A 16,595-nucleotide genomic window follows, 5' to 3' on the forward strand; every position below is an offset into this window, starting at 1 on the left:
GAAAGGAATCCTCCACTCTGAGCTGATCCCGCCTATTCGAACGATTGATTCTACATTTTACTGTCAACAATTGATGAGATTGAAACAAGCAATCGAAAAAAACCACACACATTTTTAATGACTCGGCAAAAACTGAGAGAGCTTGACTGAGAAGTTGGGTGGATGTATCAACCACCATATAGCCCTGACCTTGCACCATCGGACTACCATTTGTTTCGGTCAATGCAGTACTCTCTTAATGGAGTAAAGTTGGCTTAGAGAGAAACCAGATAAGTTTTACACCGATGGAATTATGTCTAGTGGAAAATGACAAAAAATGGTTGACCAAAATGGTAATAAAGTTCATTTTAAATATAAAAAAAGATAAGTTGAATTTGTATTAGAAATACGAAAAGGTTTTTTCGACTACCAATGTATTATACTGCCACAACAGAAAAACTTACTCATAAGTTACTATATGAGTATTTCTTTGGAGGTAATATTAATCTAGCGTGGTGGCGCTATTTCAGTGATATTTTATGTCCCTATAACATCATATATGTATGTACGTGTATTATTACTTCCCCCAGCAATTACCGAAATAATGATTTCCAAGAATTCGCAACAAAGTAAAGCTAATGAACACTTGAAGGGTTTAACTCATAAATATGTATGTATATGTGTATATATAATAATTTTAGACGCCCTTGCCATGCCATGTCCAAACCTATAAATATGATTGATTTCATTCTATATACGTACATATGTATGTATATGTATGACTTATGAGCGTAATTGAATTAACTTCCGATTTTGAGCTAAATTTTTTCCTAAATATTGGAGAGCGCTTCCCCTGCTTTCCTTAGCAAATCGGTGTTTGGCCGATTAACATTTAAAAAAAAAAAAAAAAATTACAATTGGATAAGTAACTTGGGACTTTTATAAAACCACTCTGTCTTTCACTTTGATTTCGCTTTAATTACGTGAGCATGTGGGTACATATAGTACATATATGTCTGTATATACATACGCACGTAAAAATGCTCTTTTTTTCACTACATAGCAAAGCTATGCGATTGTTGCCCACTGCAAATGTACAAGCATACCGTTTAATCTTTATAACTCTGATAAGTATCCGGGCATGCGAAGAATTTTATGGTAAGTGCCGCAGAGTGTAACGATGGTAAAACTGCTAATAATAATAGCAAACAGAAAAAAACAACAACAATGTGAGGCATAAGGAGTAAATACACCATTTCATTTATTTATCTGTTTTTTTTTTTTGCATTTTGATATATCGATATTCTATATGAGTATAAATACATTGGTCTGCAGTGACAACGGCAACAGTTGCTTCAGATCGAAAGCGTAAACTACTCCTGTCATTTGTAATCGATACTGTTTGCCGGTGTTCAATACGTAAAATAATCTAAATTAATTGAAATTAGTGAAAGCAAGCAGACTGAAAAGATTTAGAAGCGGCGAAATTTTTGTGACCAGAGTTATTAATTTTTTTATAAATTTTTTTTTAAATTTACGAATAAAAAAAATTTGTCTGTTAAAATAATGGAGAATAAAACAGTTACTGGTGAGTAATATAAAGGTATATTCACGCGATTTCGTACTTTATTTAGGGTCGACAAGCTGAGGCTTAGTGTGCTTTGTTCTTGTGAAATATTGAAAAAATTTATCCTAGCACGTGTACGTTAAATTATGTGATTATGTATTGAGATTTTCAATGAAAAAAGTTCTTAAAATGTTTACAATATTTTACTCAATTGACCTACCGTGAACTTATAAAACGCTAACCAAAACTTGTGCGTCTGAGAGATCCGTCTGACCCAGAGTGAAATGCAAAAAGGTTCTCTAATAAACTTATTCTTACCAAGTTTGATCTCGACAAGTGAATTAGTTCTCACTGGACAATGTCCCCGACAGCGCCATGAAAATTGTTTAATAAGATTAAAATGCATTTTCGGTATATAATATAAGGCTCTGTCGCACCATATTAACAGTTTTGAGAATCATAAAAGACAAGCCTTCAAAGCTGTCCAAGTGGGAACATGCTTTATTCTTCGTGCAAGGATCAGCTTAAGCTAAACAAATAACTTCAAGTTGGTTTAAGAAACTAGAACTACAAAACTAAGGTTACGGCCAAGCACTGCAAATCCAGCGAAATAAAAAAAAATCGGGCTACACTTAGTCGCATTACTATCACTAAGTCTTTCGCCTGCGGTTATTGAAATTTAGCTTGAGGGGTTACATAGGTTTCCTCGGATAAAAAATAGCCTTTTTCAACAATTTTTTTCCCATATAAAAAATCAAATATTTGTATTAGAATTTTTCCTTGTTACAAACCTACACTATTAACCAAGAAGTTTCCAAATTTTTGGAAAAAAAATATTTGAAGCTCGGCCATTTCGACGAAGTTTCCGGTGACTCCTGGGAAAGAAGAGCGCATGCGTTGGCAGGATAACTCTTTAGAGAATCATCTTAAGTGAAAAATTACGAATATTAAATAACTTTATTTAAAACCTTAACCAAGAACTTGGTCGAAGGAAAAAAACTGAAAATTGGATTTTTGGCAGAATTTTTTGCAAAAAAAATAAAACTTCCGACATTTTTTTGTTTCAAATATTTGTAATCGAAAAAAGTCCTTCGTCCAAGTATTTAAGGATTGTATCTCAAAGACCTGTGTAGAATTTCATGAAGATCGATTGTAATTCTGGAGAAATTGTGTCATTTTTTTTATTTTTATTGAAAAGGTATTCTAACGTTGTATTAATATATTTTAAGAAATAACTGAAGCATATATTCAGTGTCTAAAAACAAAAAAATCAGCATACAAAAACTTAGTGAAGCTTTATATTTTACCCACAATATTTTTTTTTTTGTACGGACTTTTCTTCACTTATATTATTTTTGCTTACCAAATTCCATTCTTCGTCAAGTATTCAAAAATCATACTGAAATCAACACCTAGCTAAAATAACCCAAAAATGTGAAAAATTTAAACTTTTCTCAATAACAAAAAAAACAAAAACACCAAAACTTAAAACCATATTTTTTAAAAACAGTTTGACTGAATTATTATTAAATAAAATCTAAATATTCTCACGTACAAAATTCGCTTGAATGAAAAAACCTCTACTCCTCCCTAACCCTAATTTTGTAAATTGTTATCGCACTAAAATAAACCGTTCTACAATCGAACAGCCAATAAAAGCAGTCAATGTCGTTGCTGACCTACGACAACATTTCCGATAGCAACACGAAATTGTATGAGTGTACGCTCAAATTTTAAGTTGTCATCAGTTTTTTGTTGTTTTTGGCATAGCAGCCGGCGCTGTTCGCTGCCGCCTAATAGCTTAATTAGCAATTGGCGTCCGATTCACACACACACACGCACACAAATATATGCATGTGTATAAGTATGCTCAAAAGAAGTGCCTTTTTGTGTGTTGTTGTGCTTTGCTTTTGTGCTGAGTATGCAAATTTGGGCAAGCGCGCCCACATAAAGTCAAAATACTCGCACCGCATGCGTCAGGCAAACAGCTGGGATAAATATTAATGAAGGCGTATAAGTGATGAGTGGAGGAAAAAATCTTGATCTGCTGGATTTACGTGTACGTATTTATGTGTGTAGGCTCATTAACGATGACGTTTCGTCGGCGACCTAGTAATTGAAATTGTGTTGTTGTTCTTTTTTTAAAATGTGGGGGAGACGGCCCACGAGTTTGGCAACCGAATTTATACAACCGTATCAAATATCAGTTGTGGCTAATTTTAGACAAGATCAAGTATTTATTGTTATTTATAGCTTCTGTTTTATATGTATGTAATACATACATATGTACGTACATATGTGTGTATATTTATAAATAATAACTTTATTTGTATAATTAGGGTTTCGCATGTGTCATACATAAATATGCGTTGTAGGTATGAAATTGGCATAAGTTTACTTGTTTCAGGATTCGATGTTTCAAACCAGATTTTCAGGATTTTGAAATTATAACATTTTTTAACGCACATTTAGCCATACAATATTTCTCATAACCAAAAATATGATAGCATTTAATCCCGATGTATCGGGATTTTGAGCTTGTTTGATTTTTAAGAGAAATGTATTATTTTTATCGTCGAAAAAATTAAACCATTTAATAGTCCCGAAATTTTTACTTCAATCCCGATTTTCGGGATTATGAGCTTGTTTGATTTTCTAGCAGAAATTTATTAGTTTTTATCATCAAAAATATGAAAACATTAAATAATCCCGAAATTTTTACTTTAATCCCGATTTATCGGAGCTTTCAAATAGTTTGAATTCTATTCATTTACTCCTTTTCTTCATAAAAAACATAATAGTGTTTAATAAACCCCAAATTTTGGCATACCGATATTTCGAGATTTTGAAACTGTTAAATTAGTAAACGTGCAATAAACTTTTTGAAAGTTTTCATCATCATTATGCTATGTAATAGTCGCGAAGCTTCAGCATTTCTATACTTCGATAACAAAAATATGAAAGCATTTAATAATCCCGAAGCTTCGGTATTAAGATCCCGATTTTTCGGCAGCTTACGAGAATTATACGTGTTTTTTTTAATCGGAACCACAACATTTTTGGCATATGCAAGTAACGGTCACAGATCCGTTCATAAATCATTATGTGAACGCTCAGATTCTTATTTCAATTTACTCAATCAATTTGCATCCAATGAAGCATCGAGTCATCACAAATTGTTTAAGCAATAGACCATAAAAGCACAAAAAACAAAATTTCTATATCCGTACCAGCCCTTCAAGTGCCCCTCCCCAACAGCTAACACCCACAAAATGCTAGTTGTAAGCTGTTTGTAAAGCTACGCACGCTTTATTGCTTGTCTGGCTGACTAGCTGACTGGCTGACTGCCTGACTGCCTGCTTCGCCACTTGCCTGATGTTTGAAAAACTCTCAGCAGCAACTTGCTCTACAACACACTCGCCAGCAAATACCGATGAGTGACTAATGCAAAATTCTGGTGAAATTCACGAGAAATTGCCTTTGCGCTGATAATTGCTCCAACAAACGCTCATCAAGCGCATTTTATTCAGCGGCCAATTGAAATAACGTTGCCGTTAGCTAACACCCATCTGTGTAGAAAATGTGGATGTAGAGTTGGTTCAATACTAACAGTAGCTGATAATAAGCGGCACACATGCTAACATGCATTAATATATGTGCCAGTGTGCGTGTTTTCGAACTGATAACGCCACTTTAAATAGTTAGCTGTCTGGCCTACATGTTGTATGAGTGACATTCGCCTTGCTGTGTGTTGCCGATTCGGAAGTGAAAGGAACGCAACACATACATACGTATATTTATGTGGGTGTAATTTATTGTTTAATTGTCTCAATTGCGCATTGTCGCGTGCCGAATAATTTCGTTATCAATTAATTGTGCGTCCAAATGTCTAAAGTTTCGCTTCACCTGACTCAAGCATTTCCTTACACTATTCATATACACAGAAACTAACATACATATGAATATCTTTTGGTTGTCATGTATTTATGGAAGTGCTAATAAATTTTAAAGAAGCTTATTTATTGCGTTGATTATGGTAAAGTAATAAGCCAATGAACGACCTTTGAAAATATAGCAATTATTAGCTCACATGTTGCAGCCCATGTGCTCACCTACTTATGAATAAATATTCGCATACTCATTACCGATTATTTATTAATAGCTATATAGTCTCTAAATATTTACAAATCGATTAGGTGTGAAAAACTTGTTAGGCGACGAAATTCATTTATTTTTAAATATGACTTTTGAATATTTTGTATTACTATTGGCGTTAGAATTATCATAAGTACGCAAATATGCGCTCTAAATAAACATGAATACTGAATTATATCATGTTATTAAGTTAAATTTTATAAATACTGTGTAAAATCCGGCTTAAGTTAAAAGAAAAGAAAATCATTTTTTAAGAAATGACGACAAAAATGCTTACATCATCACTGAATGTTTCACTGCCACTTTCCTAAAATTGTTTATTGTTGAGAAGTAGTGTAGTAATTATGGTACAAATAATTGAAAGCAGAAGAAAACATTAACTACGACTTCACCGAAACTTTTATACCCTTCACAGATGCATTTATTTAGGCCTAGAAGTGTGGAAAAGGATTGTAATTTTGATTTCGATCCATCAGTTTGTATGGCAGCTATATGCTAAAGTAGTTCGATCTGAACAATTTCTTGGAAGATTGAAACAATCGCTAGGACAATACTCTACGCCAAATTTCATGAATATATCTCGTCAAATAAAAAAGTTGTTCATATAAGAACTTTATTTTGAACGATCAATTTGCATGACAGATATGTGCTACAGTGATCCCATCGGAACATTTTTTTTCGTAGATTGTATAATTTCTCTCAGCTATAATTCTTTTTAAATTTCGTGTAAATATCTCGTCAAATAAAGAAGTTTTCCACACAAGCACTTGATTTCGATTGTTCAATATGTATGGCCGCTATGTGTTATAGTGGTTCGATAACAGCGATTCCAACAAATGAGCAGCTTCTTGGGGAAGAATTTATGTGTGCAAAATTTCAGAACAATATCTCGAAAACTGAGGGACTAGTTCGCATATATAGAAATACAGACTGATTAGGCTCTCCGACGTTTTCGTCTAGGTGAACTTCACATATCCACAGCAAACTTAATACAATACAGTTCAGGTTATAAAAATACAGGTTTGATGTGACATAATTTAAGACCGAAATTGTTTTGAGAACTTTAAGCTCTAGTTAATAAGGCTTTCGCATATAGAATTCAAATACTAATTACTTATATTATTGCTAAGCTAACTGAGAAAATGACTAATTTGTATAAAAAAAAACAAAACTAGTTATAAAAACATTGTAATATGTTTATTATTTAATTATTTAGATTTTCAAGAAAGCTCCGCAAATTTTTCAAAATGAAAACAAAAAAAATATGACATCAAACTCCTTAAAGCTTTAACTTTCCGCTCTACCTAATTGATTGCTTAATGCTTTCTGTGATTTGAATTTCTTATTTCAATTAAAGCTGCCATTTTCAATTCAGAGTAAGAACAATGAAGTGATTTTTTTGTTGGCAAATCCAAAATTTTTTTCTGCTGTCCAAAGTTCAACTGTACACTAATCTTCAATCAAGATCTGCAGACATGCAGAAAACACAACGCATTTTTAAAAATAAGCCAATTATTGAGGTTTATTGATGATTCAAAAGCAAGAAATTAAAATATCAATTTGAAAAGAAAAAAACGCATAAAAGACCATAAAAGCAGGCTCATCAACCGCAACAGTTGGTCGTTTAGCCGCCGATGCGAAGGTATCATCTGGCGTGTACTCATACATGAGTAATAGCTTTAATTTTGGCAGTGAGGTGGCATAGTGATTGAATGGCTCGATGATTTCTACAACATCTTTAATTTGTACATCACTTACTGTGTTGTTGTTGCTCGATTTCGTGTTCGATTAAGTAGGCGATTGAGTTAAGAATTGTCGGCAAATGTCCGAATATGGTTAAAAGTAAAAGATTTGAAATGCATTTGTTATAAATAACTGTGAAACAGCGACACAAGATTCCAAGCTGACCTAATGAAAATATGTGGTTACTAAGCAGCAGAAAATTTGTTAATTAATTGTTTTAATTAAATTGTTTTATTAATATCATTAATTTTTCTTTTATTAATCACCAAACAAATTTTAAAAATTCATAATTAATTTTTATAATTAACTTTTTTTATTAATTTCATTAATCTTTTTTTAAAAAATTAATTTGAAAATTTTTTAATTAAGTGTTTTAATTAAATTTTTTTATTAATATCATTAATTTTTTTTTATTAATCACCAAAAAAATTACATTTTGTATATTACATTTTGAATTTTTTTTTAAACTAAATTAATAACCAGCAAAAAGTGTAAAAATTGTGAAATTAATTAAAAAAGTTTATTTACAAAGTTATGACAAACTTCGTTTACTTGTAAACTAAATTAATAATCAGCCGAAAAACTTTGAAAATTGTGAAAAGTAATTTTTTTAATTAATTAAAAAAGTTTATTTGAAAAATTGTGAATTAATGTTTTTAATTAATCTACAATATTTTTTAAAAATTGTAAATTAAGTTTAAATTTTTTTATACAAATTGGAAAATAATTTTTTTAAATTATTGAGAATTAAATTTTTTGTTGTAACTAATTTGCTTAATTAATGTCAAAATCAAAAAAACCCAAAATTTTATAATATTTAAATATTAGAAAATCTTAACTTCTTTTAATCGAAAATAAATTAATAATTGGTCAAAAAATAAAAAAAAATTTATTTGATTTAATTATTTAAGAAATTTTATTCTAACAAATTGTAATTAATCTAAAAAATATATTATTTTTCCAATATTTTTAAATAGTAAACTAAGATTTTCAAGTTATTAAGAATTAATTGTTGTTGTAATTAATTTTCTTAATTAATGTCAATATCAAAGAAAATCAACTTCTTCAATTGATTAAAAAGAATGAAAAGATGCGTGAGATTTTATTTAATTAACTAAGCAAATGTATTTTAAATTTATAAATTATTTTTTTTTTAATTAATATTAAAAATATATTAAAAATTTTTGTCTAAAGTCTTAAATTATTAAGAATCAATTTTTTGTTGTAATTCATTTTTTTAATTTATGAATGAATTTTAAATAGAAATTTTCAATTTTTTTAATTTTAAACTACATTTTTTAAATGATTAAGAATTTATTTTTTGTTATAATTAATTTTCTTAATTTATGAATAAATACTAAGTAATTGATAACCATAATACCGCAAAGCATTTATTTTAAATATTTGAAACCAGCAAAATCAAGCAAATTCAACTCAAAATGCGAGCAACAAAATAAAATTTTCACATAAGAGAGCCAATTAAGCAAGCGAGTCAAAATTTGAGTAAACTCTAACGTGTTCTGCCAACTGCGGGCACAAATAATTTAACATGCCCGCATTTCACACCCGCCACTCGCTCTAATTACAGCGCACATAACAGTATATCAATGCTCGCAAATATGCGAGCATGTACGAGTAAGTAGGCATGTACTGGAAATACCACAACCACCACATGCCCTTCCCGCCAAGGCGTGCATAGTAGTAATCAGCTGTACAAAATTTTCATTCACAAAAATACCTTTACGCTGAGTCTTTCACAAGTGCATGAGCAGCGTGTTGCGTGCCGCTGAGCATGTATGTGTGTGAGCGCGACTTTCATTCAATTGCTCTTAGCTACGCTCATTTGCTTTGCCTCCAGCGCGCCCACTTTCCGCTTATGTTGAATGGGTGTGTGAGTCTCTTTTCTTACCGCTCAACAGTACTCAAAAGAACTCTTTCACTCAAGCAAATATTTACTGCTAGTTTACTGCTTGCGTGTGTAGGGTGGTGTATGGGTGCTATTGATATATTGCTGCTGGCCGCCTGGGAATTTTTCATGGTGTAATGTCTCTGCTTAACTGATGCATATCTAATATTGTAAGTACGCTGATAAACCAGAGACACATTCGCTGAGATATTAAACGAAGAATTATTCTTATGAAATAGAGTGTGGGGATTTTTTCTTAAACTGTAGTCTATACTAGCCAGTTGGCCCACTGGGCGTTTGTACACGTTGTATTATGATATTTAATAGCTTTACACATAATTTTAGTTGCAATTTCACAATTAATTCTCTTTCATTAGATACGAAAAAAATTCCCACTTATTGCATTCACTTTTAAAACATAAAAAAACCGTTTACAGCTTTCAGCCACCAGGTGAAAGATGTTTGCGTCACAGCTGAGGCACACCCACAACGTCGCCTCACTACCTCAACAAAACCCAGCACTTATGGCTGTGCACTCTTCGTCGTCGTCGTGTTGACGATTTTGGCGCAATTTCCACAGCACACCTCTGCCGCCGCTTTGCGGCAGCAAGTGCGCGCTGTTTCGGAGTCGTTCGAATCCGCGGAGGATACTTGGGAACTGTTGCACCAACTCGCACGTTTCATACATCGCGAGCATAAAACAGACGATATTGGCGACGAACATGTAGAACGACGTGTCTATAAGCGGCACAATACCGACAGCTCTTTGGATAAGCATAATGACGAGCCTGCGTGGCACAATGTTTGCGGACGTGATAACGGCTGGAGTGGTGATGAGCTGGCTGAGAATTTGAGTCAGGATTATATTAAATTGGTAAGCGGACATTTAAACGGAAAATTAGATATCTAAATATGAAAATTAATGAATATTGTATTATTTCTCATTTTTAAAACGCAAAATGAACAGATTACTGGAGTATTTGAATTAACAAAAAAAAAATGGTACAACAAAAATTATTTTTTTCTCATAATATAATTAGAAGAGAAAAATACATTTTCAAACATTTTTCTAAATTTTAATGGTTTACAATTACTTTGACAAAAAATATGCTTTTTCGGAATTTGAAATTTTATTTTTTTTTAATTTGAAAAAGATACTATTTTCGATTTCGAAATTTTAAAATCCCTTTTTTTAGCTTGAAAAAATATGCTATTTTCGATTTCGAAACTATAATTTTTTTTAATTAAATGGAAAAAATATGCTATTTTCGATTTCTAAATTGTAAAGTTTTTTTTTAGCTTGAAAAAACTTGATATTTTCGATTTCGAAATTTTAAAGATTTTTTTTTCACTAGAAAAAATTTGCTATTTTCGATTTTGAAATTGTATTTTTTTTTTATTTAAATTGGAAAAATATGATATTTTCGACTTCGAAATTTTTTTATTTAAATTGGAAAAATATGGTATTTTCGATTTCGAAATTTTAAATTTTTTTTTTTTTATTTGAAATAATATGCTATTTTCGATTTTGAATTTGCAAATTTTTTTATATAATTTTTTTGGATTATATTTATTTTCGAATACATCTATTCGATGAATTCAGACAGCAACAGAAGTTTAAATATATTTACTCATCAACGCTTATATTGATAACAACAAATTTCAATATTTAGGCGGCAAATGTGCTATTTTCGAAATACATCTAATCGATGATATTTTTATTTTGTTGCAGTACATGAAAAATCTACGCGAAACCGTACGTCTGGAATACAAAAGCCTTAGAAACAGCGCTTTACATGGCATCGATATTGACGACATGCGCGCCTGGCGCCGACACGAAAGGAAATATAAATTCTTACCAACATTGGAGCGTAATGCAACGGTAAGTGAAACGATAAATATATTATATAAAAGCATTAAAACTGCAAATATATTCGCGACAGAAATTTAAAATGAAAGTCTTAATATTCAAAGAAATTGCAATGCGTCTTTGCGAGCATCGCAAGAAGGCGAGTGAGAAACATAATTCACTTGCTTTCATAACTGCTGATGACTCAGTACACACGCCAGACGCATGCTTATATGAACGGCGGTCAGTCATAGGTCTTGCAATGCATGACGTACTCGGCGTTCGGTTGAAAGCCGCCACGCGCCAAATAACCCCATTCACAGAAAGTACATGAGCCGGCGCGTAGGCATGTATGACAAGGCCCACAAATGAGCACTTACAAATTATTATATGGAAAATGAATTACCAGACACTTAGACGCCGCGACACGTCACATCATCACATGTTGCAATTTGTCGAGCAATAATTCGCCACATGTACATACATACATATGTGCTTTACTGCGGGATTTGCAATACATTTTATATTGTATTTTACAATTTTCCATTCAAACACCATATTCCAGCATTTGCTCACGTTTACGTCACAATCGCACTCATGATCAAATAATTGTTAAAAAAAATTTCCTCAACACTTACGTGTACCCAACGCCACCAGCAGTGCTTGGGGCTTTTGCGAAAAAACCCGGCACTAAACTGATTATATGAGCAAATATGCTTGGGGGCGTTCTGGAGTGAGTGGTGTCATCAGTGTGTCTTCAGGGGATTTTTACCTGTCCACTACACACCTCCCTAAGTACTCATGGCACGCTCCACTTCTCATTTGTAGCATTTGTGCGCTGATATTCGTATATGCAAATACTCATATAATAAATATGGAAAAACTTTTACGCATTTGTGCGAATAAATTGTGCAAACAAATTAAAGTTAATCCAGATTTTTTGGTCTTTCATGTACAATTTTGTGTGACACATCAAATGATCATCACTGAAAAAGAGGTATAAAGGCTCGTCAGAACGAAAGGTTTGTTTGTCATTGCGTAATTTTAGCTGACTCTCAGAACTAGTACCTTGAAGAGAGCCAATCAAAGATCTTAAGCAAGAGTGTTACATAAGAAGAGCTCATCTGAAGAGCTCATCTGCGGAATAGTACATTGAAGAGGGGTACATACATGCAATATTTCTACATTATGAGTACCTAGATTATAAAGTGGATTTATACAGGAGCGAATATGATTAGTTTATTTTCAGAATATTTGAGATTATTCCATTCAGAGATCTTAAGGGTATCTAAAGAGCGGTAGGTAAAGAGCTCATTTGAGTATACTACAGCTACACTTTTGATTGACTTAGTTTTTCAAAATTTTTTTATTGAAGCTTTAACCCAGCACGAATTATTAAAGTTCACAATCACAGAATATTTGAGGTTACCCCAATGTTTCGCAATTTTTATCATCTTAACTCCTGATATGAAGATAATAATTCCAGACCTCAATATTTCCTAATTGTTAACATCTTAACCACTGATAGACAAGACAACGCAGTAAGCATTTGGGCTCCCCACAGTATGATGCACTGGAGGAGGTATCGACAGTGACGCTGCCGAGTCTATTAAAATTTGCGTCAGACGCAGGCATCCTAAACGATGAGTACTCTTCTTGGACTTGGATGAACTCCATCTGGTATCGTAAAGGACCAAACTTGTCTATGCGTGGCCTATTGATCTCGCAGATTAACCTAACCTAACCACTGATATAATGATTGAAGAGAATTCTAGGAAGAAGATAATAATTCGAAAACTCAATAGGCTTGCATGACGCTTACATCAATGAACTTTTTTGTTCTCCCGAGTAAAAGATCCGTCATCCTACAATTCAAGCTGCTAAACTATTTATCTATACATAACTACCAAAAATATAATTAAATATGAGACAGCAAGAACGCTAAAACTGAAAAAGCATCTAACCCCAAGCAGAAGATCCTCACTGCGAGCAACTCCTTAAATTAAACAACTCACACTAGAGCACACCCTTTATTGTCGCCACATCCTATCAATGCTATAGTTCAAAATACTTAACGTAAGAAGGTTGCATGGCAGCTGAAGCGTTAACTTGACAATGACTGCCCTCAGGGCTTTATGAGAGTGCTGACGCGAGCACTTACCACTGCCGTTGGAGCATACGATTACGCTCTCATTAGGTACTCAAAAGGCCGCGCAGGATAGCGAGATGTTTAGATAAGCAAAACCTAAGCATGAAGGTGACGGAGGCAATCGATGGCAAAGGCGGTGTAGTCACCGACTGCCGACAAGCAAACTAAGTACGGTGCTTACTGCACAACATGCTACTTCAAAAACGTATGCTGTTGCACAAAACCAGTTGCAGCAACATTTTAATGCTTGGAGGCGCAATGCGATGATTTGCATAAGTCAAAAGAGGTTTCCGTGCGCACAGGCGGTGGTTGTGGCAGCGGCGGCTGTGGCTGCAATAGCACGATAAATCAATCAAAGCCAAAGGTTGCAGGCCAAATTTTTCACATTCAAACATGAGTAGAGTTATACCTGCTGCGGAATGCGCGCCTTTTTATGCAATATTTATTTATTATTAAAATAATTTTTTTTATAATATTCTTATATTTTTTTGATCGCTTGGCAACGCTTATTAAATAACTTCCTTTCGCTTTTTTGTTATTTTTAGATTGCTCCCGTTTGCTGGCATCGCAGCCTACAAATATTCATCGCTTCCTTTGACTATCTACATGAAATACAACAAAAATGGGACCAACAATACCTACGTACGCAAGGTGTCATCACACGCGAGCTGCAGGAATTGTTGCAGAGCGCTAAGCGTATACTTTGCGAAATCGAGACCGACATAAATGGCTGCTTTCCACGCCGTGAACGACATGTGGTCAGCATTCCACGCGCCGAAATGTTTGCACAAATCAATTTCTACACAAAGACAAATGTTGCCGAGCAACATGGTGTCCATCATACAGATTTGCGGTTTGTTAAATTTTTCTATCAAAATTATTTGCTACGAATTTGGAAAACGCTACCGCGCCACCCTCGGCACATTGAAATGTCATATACATGCAAGACCAACACTCACCCGACCATACTCGATAAAAGTTTGGAAAAGGACGCGTCCATTTTGAATGCTGATGATGGCGATGACTCTGCGGAAGAAGAGAGCGAAATTTAAAATTAAAATGAAACATTCCAAATGACTTAAACAAAAGATAAAATTAATGAAAGCATAGAAGAACTAAAAAGGCAACCAAATAAGAAGCTGTGATTTAATTAAATTATTTAATATATATTTTAATAAAGTAATGTTGTACTCTATCTAGGATTTAAGTCAGAAAGTTAATGACGTGATAGTAAATTATGTTCCATATATGTATATTTAAGTGCAAGTGAATATGTAATGTCATGAGAATCTTCTATAATATTTATTTAATTTATTTATTTATTTATAATGCAATACGAATAAGTGGTAATGCAAATAATACTGTTGTGAACGTAAAAACACTGTTTATTTTATTTTCTTCTGTGGCTCGACTAGTTATCAAGCACTCTTTTAGTACTAAATAAAAGTAACAAAAAACCTTAACTTCAGTTGATCGTAACTACAATTTCATTCCCAAATGCATTTTATATAGCATGAAGGAGTAAAAAAAGATAGATAGATAAGATATATCTTGATTTTGATCACACAATTTGGATGGCAACTATATGCTGGAGCGATCCGATATCGTCGATTTTTGCAAATTAGCAGATTCTTGAGAAGAAAAGGAGGCGTGAAAAATTTCAAATCGATATCTCAAAAACTGAGGCACAAGTTGACATATGTACAGGCGGAAATGAATTATATTGGTAGTCGTAAGTCTTTTCTTATTTAGTCAATAGATGTCGTTGCAGTCGTATATCTCCAATGCTACCAATCACATTGTGTCATACCATATAGTGTTGGAAAGGTGAGATTTTTAACCAAAAATATATTAAATTCGGGTAAATTACAAAAAATTACAGCTTTCAAAACGAGTGAAAATAATGACGAAATTCTCTATATTTTGAAATTTTTGTATAAAAAAGGAAAGAATGCCACTCAAGCCATCAATGACATTTGTGAAATTTACGAAGACGATGCTGTATTACTTCGTGTAGCAAAATACGACTACCCAATATATATACATTATAGGGTCTCCGACATTTTGAGTGCTACAAACTCAGGTCTCCAGCTATTTTACTTATTTTATGAGGCGAAACTTATGACATAATCTAATTGCATTTTCATTACATTACAAAATTCTAGAAATTTTTTCCGACTTTTAATGTCTGTTCTGTCCATACTTTCTCACTTCAAAGTGACCTCTATTTTATTTTACAGATTTATTTTTTATTTGGTTCTTCATACAAAAATGTCATTTTCTAAAACAATTTAAACAAGATTTTTTGTGTTATGTAAAAGATTTATTGAAATCATATACTCCCTTTTTGGCATCTTTTGAGCATTAGATGGATCCAATTCAATTGCTGGAAACAAACTGGCCCAAAGAGTTCTTGACGTCCTGATTTTAATCGAAGGTTTTTCCATTCAAAAAATTTTGTGGGTGTGATAGTACATCCTCATCTGAGGCTGCTTTCTCCTTTTCATTGAGACACAGCGTACAACCGTGGGGATGGATGTTTCGCCCTCTCACTTTAACTCACGTTCACATTTCCACTCTCAAGGAAATGGCGCTCAGAGAACTCTCCTCCCTTGCGTGAACTTCTACACATGACCCCACCCTATAGGCATCATACTTCGCATTCTCGACTTGGTTCTCACCTCTCTGCTGACAGTTACAACCTCGAAGTCATAGATATGTACATTCGTCTATCTTGAGACTAGCATTAAGACCAAAAAAAAAACGTCAGGAATCCAACGCAGAATAGGCAATTGAGAAGTGAAGTCCTCTCTCGATGAACAAATACCAGGCTTTGCAACTCACTCATAATCCCCGTCCCGAGAGAGAGGTTCTGCAGTTTTTTAATAGTCTTTTACGCATTGAAACGAAATTCTTCCGTCAACACATTTTCTGTTAACACGCTCGTCTCGTATTTTACCCTTTTGATAGTAAAAGAAAAAGATATGCCGATAATTTCTTTAAACAAAAACCTCACGGCGTTCAAAGTGCAATATTTACGAAAGAGCCTGTTTATTCGTGGCTCACATATGTATTAGGTATCCTGGTTTTGTCGTCCATTTCAGTTTCGAATGAAAAGCATATCCTTACAGTAAAAACAAGAAAAAACGTTAGCTTCGGTTGCACCGAAGCTAAATACCCTTCACAGGTGCATTTCTGTTAGTAACTATGTGTTCAGTTTGTATGGAAGCTATATGCTATAGTAATC

General features: G+C 33.3%; 1 protein-coding gene across 1 annotated transcript; it reads left to right on the forward strand.

The window, feature by feature from the left end:
- The first annotated feature begins 1,545 nt into the window (after positions 1-1,545).
- Positions 1,546-14,400, forward strand: LOC120773817. Its single transcript, XM_040102925.1, has 4 exons — positions 1,546-1,567; positions 9,788-10,224; positions 11,083-11,232; positions 13,894-14,400. Exons 1-4 carry the CDS (start codon positions 1,546-1,548, stop codon positions 14,398-14,400), a joined length of 1,116 nt encoding a protein of 371 aa, XP_039958859.1.
- The last annotated feature ends 2,195 nt before the right edge of the window (positions 14,401-16,595 follow it).

Source organism: Bactrocera tryoni, chromosome 4 (assembly GCF_016617805.1).
Source record: "Bactrocera tryoni isolate S06 chromosome 4, CSIRO_BtryS06_freeze2, whole genome shotgun sequence".
In the NCBI taxonomy this organism is placed as follows: Eukaryota; Metazoa; Arthropoda; class Insecta; order Diptera; family Tephritidae; genus Bactrocera; species Bactrocera tryoni.

Bases quoted from the DNA above. Each gene is read 5' to 3' on its own strand.
- LOC120773817 (XM_040102925.1), top strand. From the start codon at position 1,546: ATGGAGAATAAAACAGTTACTG. The intron at 1,568-9,787 runs GTGAGTAATATA...AACCGTTTACAG, and splicing joins GGAGAATAAAACAGTTACTG to CTTTCAGCCACCAGGTGAAA. The intron at 11,233-13,893 runs GTAAGTGAAACG...TGTTATTTTTAG, and splicing joins CATTGGAGCGTAATGCAACG to ATTGCTCCCGTTTGCTGGCA.